Raw genomic sequence first — 20,192 nt, 5'->3', positions numbered from 1 at the left:
TGCCTTTAAATACCATGAACGTATTTATTTTCACAGTCATCTAAAACTATGAATTAATTGGATAACCTCAGGAACAGTTCATGTGCAGATGTTCATGTAGCAAAGATGAGGACATGAAGACATGTGCAGGCAGGACTTACATGCATTAGGTCGAAGCACCACTCAGCTGTTGCAACCTCCCATGACGGAAGCTAACAGTCATTAACTGAAAGTGTCTGAAAGCGATGTGGTGGTTTTGGAGGTTAACCATTGCATGCTATCAGCTTCTTGTTCACTAGGCTGTTTGTGTACCCGTGGTGTCACAGAAACATATTCCTCATCACATTTCTGTTGATTCTAAACTGCTACTTTGTTGAGCACTTGGCTTATATCTATTATGTAACTGTGCAGGAGAAAGAGCAAAATCAGTGGGCATTATTATTGGTTGCCAAAGGTTATTTTGTCTTTTAAAGTCAATTTCTCATGGAATTACTAAAAGAGACTTTAGTTTGTGGCTTACATGTTATGTTATTAAGTAAGTGAACACTATAACAAAGACTGATACAGTTTAAATGTCTGAACTCTGAATTAGTGTGGTCTTCATTTCTGCTTGTTGGATTGGAGTTAAAGTCATGAGAAAAACATGGTCAGGGCTCTGTAATTTAAGTAAACAGTGGCAGGGGAACTTCTGCAGACACAGGTAGGGCCCCAGCTGAAATGTGCTGATTTGAGCAATAATAGGCTGCTATTCTGTAACTGTGTAGTAACCTTTGGCCTAAATCAGAGGCTTGGTGCAATCTTGCAATATTGCCATGGCAACATTTCTGCATAACCCGTTTCTGAAAAGAAAAAAAAAAAAAAAAAAAAAAAAAAAAAAAAAAAAGTGTCATTCAGTAGTTAAACACAGAAGCTGTATGTGTTAGCATGGATTTACTTTATTTACAATACAAACATAAGCGTAGATATATTGAGACCAATAAAAAGACTGTTTTGAAAGCAGTAGTCTTTTTATTGGTCTTAATTTTTCATTAGAAAAGATTAATCAAGGAGGATATGTAGACTAAAGTAGATGTCAGTACATAGAATACCATCACTGTGCATTAGATTTACAGGTACTTCACTTTATAGACTAATGCCAATTCATAAGAAAAAAAAAAACAAAAAAAACCCAAAAAACACAGTTATCAAAAGTTTCTGGTTCTTTTTCATTGGTGTCTGACAGCACACAGCTTCTGAGGTGAAGGAGAGAGTGTGAAGCCCACAACTGGTGTCAGGTCCAGTTCATCCTCTGAAACTCCAGGAGGGGGCGTGAATCGAAAGTGCTGAAGGAGAGACGTGAAGAACAGGAAGATCTCCATTCTGGCCAGACCTTCTCCGAGACACGCCCTGCGTCCTGCAAGGACAGAGGTGAAAATGGTCTTAGGTATATGCAAGCATAAGATATTTGTTTATTTATTGTTTTTTAATGGCACCTGCAGAAAATGGCAAGAAGGCATCTCTCCTGACAAATTTACCCTCCTGATCAAGGAAATGAGAAGGGTTAAAAGTAAACGGGTTCTCCCATTCACTCTCATCATATAGGACTGAAGTGAGAAGGGGAAAGACAGTAGTTCCCTGTAGCAGAAGTAAAGCATAATGTTCAAAATGTAAGTTAATATATAACAAAGAAAAAACTAATTTGTGTTAATTGGAATAAATGTTGGCAGCAAACCTCTTTGATAAAATATCCATGAAGGGAAACATCTCTGCTGGTTCTGTGAGGAATAGCCATGGGACCAATGTTGCTGAGTCTTTGTGACTCGTGGATAACAGCGTCAGTGTACGGCAGGTTCTTTCTGTCCTCGACACAAACTTGTCGATTTCCAACCACCCTGTTCAGCTCTTCCAGAACCTGGTCTGCATGTAAATGAAATCCAAATCAAATTTGACAACATGTAAAAAAAAATTTGAGTTCATGTAAATTGAAACAAGCCTGGCGAGGAATTTCTGCACCTTGGATATGAGGGTACTTGGCCATGTACAGCAGACACCACTGAAGTGTATTTCCTGTGGTTTCGGTTCCAGCTGCAAACAGATTCATCACACTGTAGAGCAGGTTATCATCATGATAGTGTGAATCCTTGATTCCAGACTCCTAGCACGACATATGGAGAAGAGTAAATGCCATTAATGAACAACATTGACAGTATAGGAGTGGAGTGACCGCTGATACCTCACCTCCAGTTTTTGCCTGTGAATCAGAAACGCATCAACAAAGCATCTGCACATCTCAGGGTTGAAAGTCTCTTTAAGGTTTCCTATGATCCTATTCATCGCCGCCTTGTTGTTTTCAAGATTTTTCATCAAATCCCTCCAGTCTTTAAGAAAAGGACCCAGCCACGGAACTAGGTTGTATATCTGTTAGAGTGACCAATACAAATAAATTATAGCCAGAAAACATAACTATGAAAATCATGAGCCTCAGTTGAGCCTCATTTACTTGTTTGAACATGGGTTTCAAATTTTGACCTATTCATCCTGATGCTGATAATCTTTGAATATTTGCCTTTTTCGTTATGTTTGAAGATGTGTAATGATGCTTTTCTACACATTGTTGTGCTATTAATTGAACATGTTTGTCTTGTTAACATTTAAATGAATTCATTGGAAAAATAAGGAAAATCTTACAATTTCTAATTTCATAAGAAATGTATATCTGTGCTGATTTTCCATGTAAGCATGAATTTATACAAGTACCTGAAGGGAAGCTGAGCCCGTCAGACGGACAGACTCATTGAGTCTTTCCACCATAGCTTGGAAGACAGGATCTTTGTATTCAAACCTCCTTCCAAACATTATAGCTGATATAATGTTTGAAGCAGCATAAACAATTGTCTGCCTATTGTTGAAGGCTTTCCCTGTAATAAAAATAGGGATAAATAATAATTAGATATAAAATATATAATGTACTGCCACACATAAATACCTCAGTTTAGGCTCACTTTGAGATAATGTAGCATTAATGTCATACTGGCTGTTCTGACTCAGTGTTAAGATTACTTTTTTTTTTTTCTTTTTTTAAACTAAACTAGGATTATTGTGAAGTTAGACATCATAAGCCAAAAATGTAAATGTATTGTTAGTTGAACAAAATAATGTTAATATCCACTCACTGACCATTTTATTGGGCACACCTGTACAACTGCATGTCAACACAACAATCTCACTGTCATTTAAGCATGTAGACATGGTGAAGAAGACCTGCTGAGGTTCAAAATGAGCATCAGAATGAGGATGAAGGATGACGTTTTTACTCTGATTTTCCAGCAAAACTTACTCAAGGGTTTACAAAAAAAATAGTCAAAAAAGAGAAAATCCAGCAAACAACAGTTATCAAACTGTTAAGAGGTGGGCAATGGTAACTCACAAAGCCATGTGTTGCAAACAAGGTATGCAGAAGAGCATCTCTGAATGCACAACATGTTAACCATAGAAGCAGATGGGATAACAGCGAGAGATGGGCACACAAGGTGTCACTCCTGTCAGATAAGAACAGGAAGCTAAGGCTACAGATTGCACAGACACACCAAAATTGAGCAAGAGAAGACTGGAAAAATGTTGCCCGGGCTAATGAGTGTGGATTTGTGTCGTGACCTTTGGATGGTATGGTCGGAATTTGGTGTAAACTGCATGAAAGCATGGATCCATCATGCTGGTGGTTTGTGTAGGGGTGTATTTTCATTGCATACTTTGGGACCACTAGTACCAAATTTTCTGTTTTGTTTTGTTTTAAAATTGCTACCGTTTGTCCAAGTATTGTTGATTATATCCATTAATTTACAAGAATGATATACCCGGTCGGTGGCTGCTTCCAACAGGTTAACCACGTAACAAAGCTTAGCTCATTTATAGTTTCTTGAACATCACAGTGAGTTCCCTGTACTCAAATGCCCTTCACAGTCAACAGATGCAATAGAGTGCCTTTGGGATGTGGGATTTAAATCCACAACGTGAAGCTGGCAAATCTACAACAGTGATGCAGTCTCGTTAATGACCAAAATCTGAAATGTTTCCAACACCTTGTTGAATCTGTGCCATGATGAGTTAAACCACTTCTGAGCCCAAAATCGTCTCTAACCCAGTATGAGCATAGTGTACCTAATGAAATGGCCGTGGGTATATTTATATTCCTCTCTGCTAAGGTTACTAAGTATTTTGTTTATTGAGTCACTTGTTTAACCTATGTGATTGTGTTTGAACTTGTCAAATTGTTCAGTAGAGCTCATGTTACCTTGATGCTGCTCGAATTCTTGGATCAGATAGTGACATTCCTCAATGATTTTTCCCTCACTAATCCTCTTGCCCATTCCAAAATCTTTCAGGGTACTTAAAGCAAAGCGCCTCATTTCCTTCCACGAGTCACCATTGGAAAATAGTATTCCTGGAAGCAGATAAAACTGACTTTTTAACCAGAAGAAAATGAGAAAATAAATAAAGTCACTAACTCAAGGAGGATTTTCTTACCATGTCCTTTGTTCAAGTCATAGAAGATGGGCGTGACTTCTCTGTTTCCAAACTCTTCAGCATGGTTTACTAGAGCCTCTTTGACTGCCCTGTAACCTGCTATGACTATGACCTTCTTTAGTCCAAAGTAGACTGTAAATGTAGCCGCTAAACTGGTGGACCTAACTCTTAACCACCACGTCCGTATATATACAAGCGGAAAAGGGAGTGAGTGGGTCAGCGCTCGGAGAACAGAAGCTAAGCCAGCTTAAAACACACCATTTATTTTTAGGGTAAAACACAGTCAGAACCCCCAAATACAGGCTAAAATTCGCGTTACACAATAAACATAATGTTCGCAACCCGCTAAAGCCCTGCCGGCAGGAATAACTATACACTAAAAACCAAAACTAAATAAATGTTTTTTTGTATGATAAAAACTTCCCCCCAGAGTCCTATATTCCCTCTTGTCCAGCCACACACATGCGGGCAAATGTTCCTTAGATGGAGAAGAGACAGGAGAGGAACTCCTCTTCCGGGATGGTAAAACTCGCCAGCAGCAGACCAGGGAGGAGGCTCCTATCTTCGCCTGACGGTACGCGGCCGCACAGTCCAGCCACTCTCCGCACCTGCACACGGCCTCCCTCGCAGCCCCGCCCTGAGACAACAGACACGGGCCAGCAACGTTGTCGGCGCAGCCGCTGTCATCCTCCCCCGGCAAAGCTACGCTTAGCGCCCAACAGTGGGAAAGCGATACTCACAAATGCAGGCCGAGGCGTCCCCCTGCCCTACTGTGGATTTCACGCGTTGCCTCCCACTGTTGCCATTTTGTCCGTCTGGAGTGGATCGCCGGGTTATGCTGGCCGATCGTCGGCTATCTCGTGCCGTCCCACAGGCAGGCCGGTCTTTCTTTGCAGGTGCTGGGCTACACATGTTTTGTTTCCTGCTCCTCGTGTTTCTCTCCTCTTTCCTCTTTGTGCTCACCATCTCCCTTAAGTCCGTTTGGTGGCTGATAGGCCACCTCGGGAAACGCCCCCACATCACAGGTGCCTACAATTGTCCGCTTAATACACAGTGGAAAAAATACTACACAACAACACCAAACACGCACTATAAATATGGGGATAAAATCATGCAATAAAAATATCAATAAAAACATGCAATATCACTATTACAATAAAAACATGCAAATAAAATCGACACTAAACAAAATATAAAAACACAATTTTCCACTGTGTGACATAAACACTGGTCCATATGTTTTAGAAAGCTGAACAGAAATCATGTGTACATAGGTGAGACTCATAATCCAAAACAACAATGGCAAAATCAACAAAGTCACAAAATTGTATTGTCTAAGATTTTTTTTTTTTTAAGTTTCTCACATCAAAGAGAGATTTGTCGAGCCTCTTGAGATCGACCTGCAGCAGGTTACCGAGCAGAAGAAAAGGTCTGGGTCCTGGAGGCTCTCTCCTTTCTTTAGAGCTGAAGCTGGATAAAAGAATCTGAATGATCAACAGGCCAATGATGACCCCCAAAAGCAAAACGGAAGTGGAGGACTTAAAAAGCTCTTCAAGCATGATCCTAGAAGCTTCCTCTTCTGCTTTTTAGAAACAAACACTTTCACAAGTGTTTCACAACACCTGGCAGCAAGTCAGAATGTCAGAACAAGACATTACTGTTCTGCCAATTTTGCCCCACACTTATGCAGGTGAAGCTACAGATGCAGGTTTTAGATGTGTCCTCGAACCAACACAGCTGATTTAAATGGCTAAATTAGCTCCTCAACATGTCCTGAAGTTCTCCAGAGGCCTGGTAACGAACTAATCACGTGATTCAGGTGTGTTGACCCAAGGTGAGATCTAAAACCTGCAGGGACACCGGCTCTCGTGGACTGAGATTGCCCACCCCTGGATTAGACCAAACTCAGCAGCAGTGTTGGGGAGAAACGCAATAAATGTACCGGCATTAAAATACAAAATATTAGTAACTGTATTCCATTACTGTTACTGTTTAAAATGGGGGTATTCAGAATACAGTTACTTTGTTGAAATAAAGGGATTACACGCGATCTTTTCCTGTTTCATATGTTAGGCTATCCCCTCTCTATTTTTTATGGAGGACCACAAGAGCCACGCGCATCGAAATAAAAAATCCTGTGCTTAATTAATGAATTGCAGAATAAAATCTGCATTTGTAAATTCATTTTTGAATTCCAATTTAATAAACTGATTTTTAAAATGCTTTTTAAGTCTTCATTTCAAAAAACATTTTCGAATTGCACTTTAATAAACTTCATTTCAAAAAACATTTTCGAATTGCACTTTAATAAACTTCATTTCAAAAACCTTTTTCGAATTGCACTTTAATAAACTTCATTTCAAAAATCTTTTTCGAATTGCACTTTAATAAACTGCATTTCAAAAATCTTTTTTGAATTGCACTTTAATAAACTGCATTTCAAAAACCTTTTTCGAATTGCACTTTAATAAACTTCATTTCAAAAATCTTTTTCGAATTGCACTTTAATAAACTGCATTTCAAAAACCTTTTTCGAATTGCACTTTAATAAACTTCATTTCAAAAATCTTTTTCGAATTGCACTTTAATAAACTACATTTCAAAAATCTTTTTCGAATTGCACTTTAATAAAGTTCATTTCAAAAACCTTTTTTGAATTGCACTTTAATAAACTTCATTTCAAAAATCTTTTTCGAATTGCACTTTAATAAACTTCATTTCAAAAACCTTTTTCGAATTGCACTTTAATAAACTTCATTTCAAAAACCTTTTTTGAATTGCACTTTAATAAACTGCATTTCAAAATCCATTTCCCTTTCCTGTTCGCTCAGGGATTAACATGTGGATTAGCATTTGGATTAGCAGTTGGATTAACAACTTCATTTTAAAAATCCTGCTGCTATTCAAATGAGCCACACCGTGGGATGTAAGGAGCTCTCTGATTGGTTGGTCAGACACAGGCTGTCTGCCAGCCTGGATGTTTCTAGCTCATAGCTTCGCCCTGCTAAGAAGCCTGTGTGCTTGTACAAAGGCCGTTCGACCTCGGGATTTACACTCGGCTCGACACGGATATGTGAAGAATGAAGGGACCCTGCAGCGAAACGGAGAGCCCAACCTCTGGCTGAGTGCCTGTTTACAAAGTCTGACCACCTGTGAAGGTAACGTGCTAACGTGGCTAACGCTAGCATCACCACACGTAGCCCCGTTATTTTAAGGTCATCTTAGCTTATGAAAGTTTTACGTCGCAGCTGTACGAGCTAGCTACGTGTTTTGTAAGCTGCTGTGCTCTTCACAAATAAAGCTGGAAGCAGCTCAAACTATTAGAACCAGCACTGAGGCCTGTTACATTTATACAGTGTTAGAGCAACGGCTGCAGCCTACAGCCTTTAAACTAGCGATTAAAATGCTGACAGTAAACTTGTCAGTCCAGATGTTACCACATTACTTTGTGATACTTGTGAGTTAAAACAACTGAGACAGGCTGATTAAAATAACAGCTTTCAGTTCTCTCATTCAGCATATAAAGACTGGAGATCACACTACTGATTTCAGCTCATTTAATATGGGATCAGAACGATGCCACCTTGAAACGAAACCGAAAAAAATATTGAAACCGAAAAAAAATATTGTAACTGAAATAAATGTACTGAAAAATCTTGTATTGAAACCGAAAAAAAAATTTGATAGTGAAAACCAATTAATTGAAACTAATTTTTTTGTTTTCGCTTACAATTTTTTTTTTCAGTTTCAATCCATTTTTTTTCGGTTTCAAACCATTTTTCGGTTTCAATCCATTTTTCAGTTTCACTCTGCTGGCACTGTTTTGGCGTCCGGGGGCGCGCTGGGGGGGCGGGGATTCCGACCCGCATGTATTTGCATATATTATAATGCTGACCAATGACTGGAGAAAACACTGACGACGCGGCTGCGGTCACGGACAAACTTGCACGTGTCTGTTCGGGAATGGCAGATGCTGAGAGGTCCAGCGTTTACATTACCGACTATTTTAAAGTGACAGCCTGAGGTAAATTCTTCTTCAGTAAATTGGACTACCGGACAGGACGACCTGAGACCCCACCGCACTATTTTTGGTAAGTTAAATGTAGTGATGGTGAGATGAAGCCTCATGATGAACTGAAGCTTTCCACCCAATTGGTCGACTCATGGTTCGAAGCATTGTGATGATTCATTTGCTCTACTGCGCCATCAAGTGGACAATTCAAGTGAAGGCTCTGTGATTATATTGATGTGTAAACCTCTAAACTGAATAAATAAATTGTTTTCTTGGTTATTTATCCCGAATATTGTCTCAGTATGTGTGATACAAAAGAGAAAGTGGAAACTATCAGGACAGAGTTTTGGTGTGATTGTGTAACTGTTAGCCTCAGACAGTCAGTCAATAGTATAATTCAGATCATAGATCAGTACATTTGCATATTTTTATAACTATAAAAAGAAAGCTGACACTTTCGAGACTTTATCTAATGTGTAAGCATCACAGCAGATGTCTTAGATTAGAATCAGTGAGCTGTCGGCTTTCAGCCCCGATTCTGATTCGTCAGCGCTTTGTGTTTACGTCTTTGTGCAGAATCGGTGTACCTGCTCTCATTTGCTGTTTTAGCTGTTTGGTGGTGGTTGAAATGTAGTAATATTTATATTAAAAATCGATTCAGGATTTTAATGAATCGATATCACGTTATCCAAGCTAGAATCGATTTTAATCGATAATCAAAACCTGCTAGTACCTGTGTAATCATGCTTATGTACATCTGGATAATGACACAAACTAGTATTTGGCGCTTCACTTTATAATAAACTCAAAGACAGAAATCCGATTGTAGGATCTGTAGTGTTGTTTGTTTATATTATGGTGCTTATCATTTGTGATATTTATTACTGTGTGCATACTTTATTAGGAGAGATAAAATAAAATAAAAAATCTCTTCCTTCCTGGTTCCATCGAAGAAGAAATGCTCAAGTAACTATGTAACACGTACACAATCTAATTCCACAACACTGTGATGGGAAATCAGCTGTGTTTTTCTGCCCATTTTATTTCGAATCTGGCGCGAACCGGTGAACCAGTCCTTGAATCAGTCACGTGGTACGGACTGCCCGCGAGGCCTCGAACGTCACTGCATACGTAATCAAAGCAAGCCTCGATACGCGCTTCACAGAAACGCCCCCGAGATTACCCGACACACGATTCGACGCTTCGACACACAGGACACATCACTAGTTAAATGTGTTTGTAAACTAATCCGTAATTTAGGTCCTTAGCTAGCTAGCTAGCTAAGGACCTAGCTAGCTAAGATGAGCACTTGGCTGTTGGGGAAACTTGTTTTGTAAAGTTCGTTTAGCTAACCCGTGCAGATGAATGAATTTACCCTGACTAAAGAAATCAAGAGAAACGCACCAGGCTGCTTAGTGACTAACCACGGTTACTGTACTTTTATATGAGTATTATACTGTAAGAGCAACAGGCTGGACTCTGCTTCTGCTCCTGTGCAGAGCTGATTATTAAATATGTGCAAACAGCAGCATGTTTTCTGTCGCTTTCCACATGTGGAACGACATTAACGCCAACTTTTAAAAACCTGGAACTTCAGTAATCCCTCATTAGTCAATAGCTACGAATTAAATAGCAAAGCCCGATACTTATGTACTGAAACCAACTACTTCCGCTTGTCAGCTTAAGTTAAAATGTTACATTTTTCCTCTGATTATTTTTTTAGCATTTTTTTTTTTACTCAGCTTGTTACAAATATTCAGGTTAAAAAACTGTCCTAATTATTTTTAATGAATTATGTTCACAAAGTCACATGTGCAGTACTCTGTACAGCTTGCATCCTTTAGGACAAATAATTTGAAACATTAATATTTCTTGTTCAATACTGAGCTGATAACACCTCTGTATGTTGTGACCAGGATGCAGCAGCAGACTGAACCTTGACTGAAACCTGCTCCATCATCTCATCTTTGCAGATGTCCATTTATAAAGCATCAACAACTCAAAGGTAAACATGATATTAGAAAATGTGTTAGTATATAAGGCCTTTAAAACAAATAAAAAATAAACAGCTGTTGGCAGAACTGTAGGACTGAACAACTTCAGATCCCGAGTGTGTGAGGACAGAAGGATCAGCTCTATTTCAGATTTAAGAGATAATCTTTATATTTCAGTTTGTGATGATTCTGTTCTGTTCGTGATTACAGGAGCCGTCCTCAGATTCAGACCTCAGCACCACCCAGTGACAGCAGACAGATCATCTTATATCTTCAATCTTTGTAGTAACTCCAAAATTAACTGAAGAAAACAGTACAAAGGTTAAAGTACCACATGTGCTGTCAGTGAAAGCTGCAGCTGTTTTATTGATAAATTTAAAGACAAAAAGTCAAAAGGATTAATCACTCATGTAACTGTGTCACTATACATCAGCATTAACAGTACCTCAGTTTGGTGTTTCAGAAAACCGCTGATCTCAGACCTGCACAACTTCTGTTTTAAACACTGAATGTACTCAGCTACATGAAGGGCACATGATGTTTTCTCTGACACAATTAAATAAAACCTGATTAAAGTCAAAGGTTGTTACTTGTATTTGAACTAAAAACTTGATCTGGAATTCTTTCACTGTTTTTTGACAATAGTGTGTTATTTATCATAAAGTAGTTCAGAGTCATTCATACCAGAGTAACCAGAGAGCACAACATATTTAACTTTCTACAGGACTTAAAGCTATGATATTATGTAAAAGTCCAGAGCCTCTGAGGATTATCTGAGTACTTCTAACATTACACAAAGCAAAGGTCTCCATCAGTGTTCATGAAATGCTGGGTTTATCCTTCTTGTGAGGGAGCTGCTGGTGAAGATCACGAGCCCTGCTTGATCCCGGCGATGAGTTTCAGTCTTCCTGGTGTTTCTGAAATGATGCCTCTCACTGTGGGGCAACAGAACATCTGGCACAGGACAGCTGTAATGAAAGAAATTGAATTAGTTTTGAAAAAAAAAATCTTGGAAATGCCCTATATGTGAGAAGCAGATTTTGTATTTACTTTTCTTTTGCCAATCAAGATAACTAGAAGTATAATTTTCACCATACAATTACTAACCTTGTCATCTCCTGCACTGTCTGTTTTGGGCTCTGGGCTTGTCCTTTCCAGCGCTCATGAGACTGCTTTTGGTGCACTGTGGTATGAGGTGCTAACCTGTTGACAGTGTTGGGAAGGTTAATTTTAAAATGTATTCCACCAAAGATTATAGAAGTAATGTATTCTGAATACTTTACAACTACATGAATGTACTATTGCTGTGTGATTTATTACTCTTACTGAAGGCTACTCGCCATACCAATACCAACTAGATGTTAAAATCTTAATATAAATGAGTAACAGTAGGTAGACATTAGGTAAGGCTGCACTTTTTGCAGCGATCTCGTGTAGAAAACTATTCAGCGGCTCCGAACCGTAGTAAAGGGACCTCTGGCTAATACATCATGTCGGGCTCGTAGCTGAAAACTAGCTTTACTTTGTTGTCTGGGTCAACTTTGCTAGCGAGAGACAGAGAAAGGCGTTGACAGGCTGCTTATTGTTTCGGAGGAAAACAGGAACACAGTGTACAGTCCAGTCTTAATAGCTTTCTTACAGCTGGGCTCATCAGGCACTCTTTTTGGCTGCAGTGGTTATTATTATATTTACATGCTTCCAGCTCCCGTTTCTGCTCGGTGACAGCTCGTACTTTTCCTTTTTCTCCCTCCCTCGCTCACAGACACATAACGGGTATGGCAGTCCATTCTCCCTGCAGCACGGACTACACTGCCCATGAGGCTACATTGTTTAGGGCGATGCCTGTAACACTCTGCTATTGCCTTCATATTAAATCATTTTTGTATAATAATTTTTAGAGGCTCTTATTGCGTGTTTTGTTTGGGTTTCCACCGGCGTGGAATTACCAAAAATAGAGAGACCATAGCCTAACATATGAAAAAGGAAAATACCGCCATGTAATCCATTTATTTCAACAAACTAACTGTGTTCTCAATATCACCTATTGAACAGTAACGAATACATTTACTCATATTTTGTATTTTAAATACGTAACGCCGGTGCATGTATTACGTTACTGCCCAACACTGCCTGTTGATGAGATCTTGTGCCATTCCTAAAACACCGGCCTCCAACTCCTAAAGAGACACGGGTGTACCTAAATTTAGCAAATATTAGCTTCAGGCTAGCTTGCTACGACAAATAGGCTAATACCAGCACTTTACCACAACTTCACCAGATGTAGCTAAAAAAAACTAAACTAATGTCCAGTCCAGTGGGACAGCAAGGAAAGATGACAAAAAATGATTACTTACTTGCGGTTTGGAGGGTTAAGCTGAAATTGAAGCAGCCATTGAAAGACGGGAAGAGAGAAAGATGGCAGCTTGGTCAGCACTAGTGGCCTCTATAATGTCTGCAAATATATGCGGGCCGGAATCCCCGCCCCCCTCCCAGCGCGCACCCGGATGCCAAAACAGTGCCAGCAGATTGAAACTGAAAAATGGTTTGAAACCGAAAAATGGTTTGAAACCGAAAAAAAATGGATTGAAACCGAAAAATGGATTGAAACCGAAAAAAAAAAATTGTAAGCGAAAACAAAAGAATTACAGTTTCAATTAATTGTTTTTCACTATCAATTTTTTTTTTCGGTTTCAATACAAGATTTTTGAGTACATTTATTTCAGTGACAATATTTTTTTTCGGTTTCAATATTTTTTTCGGTTTCGTTTCAAGGTGGCATCGTTCTGATTCCATAATTTAATATGTGAGTGCACAGATTCATTCTCAACTGGACATAAACGATGATCAAAGGTTGTATATATGATGAAGTCATCAAACCCCAGCCTGTAACACAGTGCGCTGAATCTTAGCTTTGAATGTCCAGTATATTCTAATCAGTGCAATCTAAGCATTCACTGAACCTACAGTATCTACACCTGTGTGGTAAATGTGTGGTAAAGATACAGATAATGAAATTTAATTATTAATACAATATACGTCATGAGAAACGAAAGCTGAAATTGATTCAGTTTAGTACTTTTCTCTGTATGCTCTGTGATTATAAAGGCCTTAAATTCTGTGATATATACTGTAAATGATTTTCACAGAGGTCTTAAAGTACTTAAATCACTGCTGATAGTCTGGTTGTTTATATTTTCACATTTTTGTGTCTGTAGGGCTGTTTGATGACGATTTGGACTCCTCTGGGAGATGAGGACACACCCACACCTGTTCCATACTGCAGCCATTGATGGTGTTACAGCTCTGAGTCAGCTTTGGGCCATCAGACGCACACACTGGAAAACCAGCACCTGGACTTCATGCAGGAGAGACGGCCTCAGTGATTTAGGTTCATAAGCAAGTTCAAACATTTCTGGCCTATTATCACTTAGATTTCTTAATCTTAAAAGTGAATGCATTTAAAGCAGGAACTGCACACCTAGCCATCAGAAGTGTGGCAGCATGAGTACTGTAAAGTTTTGTAGGGTCCTTGTTAAAAATTCCACAAGCACCACACATTTGTCATATAAAGTTCCATTTTTTACAGTACAATGTTGAAATTATAAACTATATATTCTAGTTGTCCACTTGTCAGTAATTTTTAAGTAAATGGATGTCATTGATAAATCAGTGTTGATTCACCTGCAAATGTTTTTAACAAACTTTGTTTTTTGTAGAATTCATCAGCAGCTGTGGAGAGATGCATTTGAATATCTTCTGGTTCCACTTCTCCTTACCTGGAAGCTGAGCATTGCTCATTTCTGACAAGGACATACATCTCAGTGCTTATCATGGGTGTTACATCCTTCGTGCAGCAATTCCAGAGAAAACAAGAGAGCAACGACCACTCATTAAGACCAGCCAGAAATCTGTCCCTTTCTGGCAGCTGTGGAAACTTCCAATAAGAAAGTTTGCAATCTTAGAACAATGCTGGATCATGTGTGATGTGTCATATCAGGATATTACATTTTGACTTAATTCTGCTCAATGTGTTTTGATCGTTGATCCAGTATTTCAGCTTTGTGTTGTGCTGCAAGTTTAAAACCCATTGTCCTCATGAGCACAGCATCTAACAACTCTCCTTGAAAAAGTCGATTGACTTTAACTGGACACAATGGTTTCCAGTGGGAGATATTTTCATCACTTATCCGTGACACTGGAGAAGTCACCTGAGTGAGTGATAAAACAATTTTCCATGGAAAATCCAGAGGGACTAAACTTTGTTGTTTCTTTGGGCTCTATTTCAGCTCTAGCAGCATCTCTCAGAAGAAAACTGTTTTCCCAATAATCAGATGAAAAAATTGAACCAGGTGGTATTCTCTGGAGTTTAAGACCAAGACTGAACTCAAACAGTGAATTGACATTAGACTGGAATTCATAAGATGAATAGAAATACTGCTGAAGCTGAATGATTCATTCATATATGATTTTTTTTCTCCAATTCACCAGGTCTGTATAGTTCAGTATGACTGTGGTACATGATACAAAAGAATAAATACAGAAGAATAAAAACTTTGTGAATAACTTTACTCTTCTTAAAAATAACTAATAAAACAAGTAAAAGTACAAATGTGTACAAGTTAGAGACTTCCTCACTAAGATTTTAATTGTGTGTTAAAGAGAAAGAGATTAGGAGGTAAAATAGACGATGCAGAGTCCATCATCACTGAGGCCGTCTCTCCTGCATGAAGTCCAGGTGCTGGTTTTCCAGTGTGTGCGTCTGATGGCCCAAAGCTGACTCAGAGCTGTAACACCATCAATGGCTGCAGTATGGAACAGGTGTGGGTGTGTCCTCATCTCCCAGAGGAGTCCAAATCGTCATCAAACAGCCCTACAGACACAAAAATGTGAAAATATAAACAACCAGACTATCAGCAGTGATTTAAGTACTTTAAGACCTCTGTGAAAATCATTTACAGTATATATCACAGAATTTAAGGCCTTTATAATCACAGAGCATACAGAGAAAAGTACTAAACTGAATCAATTTCAGCTTTCGTTTCTCATGACGTATATTGTATTAATAATTAAATTTCATTATCTGTATCTTTACCACACATTTACCACACAGGTGTAGATACTGTAGGTTCAGTGAATGCTTAGATTGCACTGATTAGAATATACTGGACATTCAAAGCTAAGATTCAGCGCACTGTGTTACAGGCTGGGGTTTGATGACTTCATCATATATACAACCTTTGATCATCGTTTATGTCCAGTTGAGAATGAATCTGTGCACTCACATATTAAATGAGCTGAAATCAGTAGTGTGATCTCCAGTCTTTATATGCTGAATGAGAGAACTGAAAGCTGTTATTTTAATCAGCCTGTCTCAGTTGTTTTAACTCACAAGTATCACAAAGTAATGTGGTAACATCTGGACTGACGAGTTTACTGTCAGCATTTTAATCGCTAGTTTAAAGGCTGTAGGCTGCAGCCGTTGCTCTAACACTGTATAAATGTAACGGGCCTCAGTGCTGGTTCTAATAGTTTGAGCTGCTTCCAGCTTTATTTGTGAAGAGCACAGCAGCTTACAAAACACGTAGCTAGCTCGTACAGCTGCGACGTAAAACTTTCATAAGCTAAGATGACCTTAAAATAACGGGGCTACGTGCGGTGATGCTAGCGTTAGCCACGTTAGCACGTTACCTTCACAGGTGGTCAGACTTTGTAAACAGGCACTCAGCCAGAGGTTGGGCTGTCCGTTTCGCTGCAGGGTCCCTTCATTCTTCACATATCCTTGTCGAACCGAGTGTAAATCCCGAGGTCGAACGGCCTTTGTACAAGCACTCACGCTTCTTAGCAGGGCGAAGCTATGAGCTAGAAACATCCAGGCTGGCAGACAGCCTGTGTCTGACCAACCAATCAGAGAGCTCCTTACATCCCACGGTGTGGCTCATTTGAATAGCAGCAGGATTTTTAAAATGAAGTTGTTAATCCAACTGCTAATCCAAATGCTAATCCACATGTTAATCCCTGAGCGAACAGGAAAGGGAAATGGATTTTGAAATGCAGTTTATTAAAGTGCAATTCAAAAAAGGTTTTTGAAATGAAGTTTATTAAAGTGCAATTCGAAAAAGATTTTTGAAATGAAGTTTATTAAAGTGCAATTCGAAAAAGGTTTTTGAAATGAAGTTTATTAAAGTGCAATTCGGAAAAGGTTTTTGAAATGAAGTTTATTAAAGTGCAATTCGAAAAAGATTTTTGAAATGAAGTTTATTAAAGTGCAATTCAAAAAAGATTTTTGAAATGAAGACTTAAAAAGCATTTTAAAAATCAGTTTATTAAATTGGAATTCAAAAATGAATTTACAAATGCAGATTTTATTCTACAATTCATTAATTAAGCACAGGATTTTTTATTTCGATGCGCGTGGCTCTTGTGGTCCTCCATAATTTTTGGTAATTCCACGCTGGTGGAAACTCAAACAAAACACGCATTTAGAGTCTCAAATGCTTGTGTCTCAATCTCGTGTCTCATAATGGCGTGAAGAAATATTTTTTTTTATAATATTTAATATGAAAGCAGAGTGTTCAGGCATCGCCTGGCTGTGACACTCCTGTAACAGAATGTAGCCTCATGGGCAGTGTAGTCTGTGCTGCAGGGAGAATGGACGGCTACCCGTTATGTGTCTGTGAGCACCAGGGACGGAGAAAAAGGAGAGTGGAAAAGTAGGAGCTGTCACGAGCAGAAACGGGAGCTGGAAGCATGCAAATATAATAATAACAACTGCAGCCAAAAAGAGTGTCTGACAAGCCCAGTTGTAAGTAAGCTATTAAGACTTTACACTTTTTTCGTGTTTTCCTCCGAAACAATAAGCTCCGAGCAGCCTTTCAACGCCTCTCTCTGTCTCTCGCTAGCAAAGTTGACCCAGACAACAAAGTAAAGCTAGTTTTCGGCTACGAGCCCGACATGGAACCTGACGTTTTAGCCAGACCTGTTTTCTATATGAGATCGCTGCAAAAAGTGCAGCCTTACCTAATGTCCACTACTGTTACTCATTTTATATTAAGATTTAAAAATCCAGTTGGTATTGGTATGGCGAGTAACCTTCAGTAATAGTAGTAAATCACACAGCAATACTGCATTCATGTAGTTGTAAAAAGCAATATAATATATTAAGTAATCCAAAGTTCAGAATATGTTACTCTCATTGAGTAACGTAACGAAATACGTTACAAAATACATTTTGGGGCATGTATTCTGTAATCTGTAGTGTAATACATTTTAAAAGTAACTTTCCCAACACTGCTCACCAGTCACACTGTGAGTTATCATCAATCCATAGATCGCATGGAAATCAATGGCACTCTTAGTTGGATAAGCAAGTATTCTACCCTGTTGAACACAGCATCTACAAATAAAGAGCTGATTGAAGAAAAAATGTGTGTGTGTTATCCTATGTGATGTGTTTCCAACATTTGACAGTGAAGGCTAATTAAAAAAATGAAATGCACTCGTTTTATCTGGATGTACTCATTTTAATGATTGATAGATTCAAAAGGGTGACGGGAAAGAAAACAACACAAAGAACACTCACAAGTGCTCTAATTGTATACCATGTTCCTTTTCAACAAAGGAAATTTAATCTCTGCCTTTTCTTTATTTCAGGAGAGAATAAAAACAGGCTGGGCTGGACCGCACTGGACGTCTAGGGCTCACGCCCTAGGCTTCCGTGCTCACCGCGGCGGCCCTCCTACTCGTCATGGCATATCTAGATGGTGAGGAGTTTTAATACCAGAAGTGTCCCTTTATTTATTTATTTTGAGAGAAAATTCAACCCCAACTCGACGTTTGTCTGGAATGATCTGCAAATGTAAAAGACGCATTTGTAAGTGTAGCCAAATCAATTTTTTATCTTCATATCAGATATTTTATCTGAGATTTTATAAATTAAATTCTACTTTGATGCCAGGAATTCATAATTTTATTTTCCTGAAACATAGTTATTAATAGCCATTTACAAAATCATAATTCAAAAGCAGATCAAAAACACTTTTTTCCATCTTTAATACTTTAATTGTTTATGTGAAAGTGTTTGGAATTTTACTTTTAACAATATTATTTTTAAACACAAAATACCCAAAGTGACGAAAATGGAAGGCCATTAGAAGAGATACTTTGTCCAAATGTATTTACAGTATCCAATTACCATGATAGACCTTTCTTGTCTTGGTTGCTTGTACTATAGGTGTGTTTATTTTAAGAGATTTTATTGTCAAGTAGTGAAACTGCAGCAGTTAACCTGTTCAATAAAGGAAGCCTGGCATGATGAGTTAAAGCTCTGGAAGTTGAAATCTTAGCTGGTTTCATAGGGAAAGGAGACCTAGCCAGCCACTGTGCTCACTACAGACATATGAGGAAAGTTAATTTTTTTTTCTTTTCCAAACCAAAATAATACATCAGTCTGAAAATTGTTGTTTACATGTGCAAAAGAGTCAGCTAAATGGAGATGCCAACCTATGTTAAACCAAATCTGATCAGGTTTAAATATTATAACTTTTGAATTCACAGTAAACAGAATTGAATTGATTTCAAATGTTCTCATATTATGAGATGCTTTGTCTTTCTGTAACATGGTGTGGCATTTTATATATTTTTGGTATTTCTTAAGGAACATAAAGAAAAAGAGGGAGGTAAAGGACCAAAATCAAAGGCTATGTAACATTGGTTTTTTTTTTCTGATTTAATAGATATTTGAAGATGCAGGTTCGGGTCTATATAATATAGTACAAAATTTTAGCCTTAGGTGCAATATCCGGTCGTTAAGTCTGACGTCACTAGCCGTGTCTGGGCCTAAACTCCGCTGCAGGTCCATATATCAAATGATCACTATGGCATTACTGAGAGTTGAAAAACTGTCTAAAGTCTTTCATCTTTAATAAAATGATCAGCGTTCTGCTCTACCAGGTGTAACAATTGAGTTTAACATCCAGGCATCCATGAAAACGGAATTTATGACATTTAACGGAGTTAGAAGTTAGCAGGAAGTTAGCTCGCTAGCTTCTATCTAAATACAATATAGCATGTCCTGACTGCGGGGTTTTGGAAACAAATTAAAACGTACAGCTCTGTTATCACTTCCAACATAAATGAAGACAGAAAACTAAACAGCAGTGACGTTTGTAGGGTTACTGAAGTTTGGCTAGCTGGTATATAATGATGTGCTACGTGACCGCTAGCGACACAGCTATGTTAGCATAATATAAACAAGCTAACTTTTTCTCCACTCGATAAAAGTAAATGTTACAAATGTAATCGCATGGCAGGATGCTGTAAAAGGACCAAACTTCAACCAGGAGAACAACTGAGATAATCCATCCACAATACGAGGTTAGTCATTCATATACTGCTGCATGGGCTGGGCTGTAGTTACATCCTAAGGTTTTAAAAACTGAGCTTAAATAAATGATTAGCGGTAATAAAAGCCGAGGGAGGTCAACAGTGATTACTGACTGTTATAGGAGCTTTTTGAGATTAAATAGAAGAAAATACAAAACATTAAACATGTCAACAACACAAAAGCCATATTAAATGCAGACTACTTTAGGCCCGGAAGTAGGATTCGTCACGTCATCACTTAGCGACCAGATAAAGAATAATCCTTCAACATACTACAGAGCAAAAATCATTTTTGCAAAAACAGTCAGAAGGTGTGTACTATG

General features: G+C 38.5%; 1 protein-coding gene across 1 annotated transcript; it reads right to left on the bottom strand.

Annotated features, from left to right (window-relative positions):
- Positions 1-1,161: 1,161 nt before the first annotated feature.
- LOC102786464 (cytochrome P450 2K1-like) lies at positions 1,162-6,084 on the bottom strand. Its single transcript, XM_087839829.1, has 10 exons — positions 5,847-6,084; positions 5,695-5,731; positions 4,483-4,614; positions 4,250-4,399; positions 2,716-2,876; positions 2,197-2,376; positions 1,972-2,113; positions 1,691-1,875; positions 1,452-1,593; positions 1,162-1,372 (listed from the first exon to the last, which is right to left on the bottom strand). Exons 1-10 carry the CDS (start codon positions 6,039-6,041, stop codon positions 1,185-1,187), a joined length of 1,512 nt encoding a protein of 503 aa, XP_087695955.1. The 5' UTR covers positions 6,042-6,084; the 3' UTR covers positions 1,162-1,184.
- Positions 6,085-20,192: the final 14,108 nt, after the last annotated feature.

Source organism: Neolamprologus brichardi, chromosome 4 (genome assembly GCF_056152115.1).
Source record: "Neolamprologus brichardi isolate AB-2024 chromosome 4, ASM5615211v1, whole genome shotgun sequence".
Classification (NCBI taxonomy): Eukaryota; Metazoa; Chordata; class Actinopteri; order Cichliformes; family Cichlidae; genus Neolamprologus; species Neolamprologus brichardi.
Note: the sequence above shows the minus strand (reverse complement) of the source record. Positions and strands in the feature narration are given on the sequence as shown.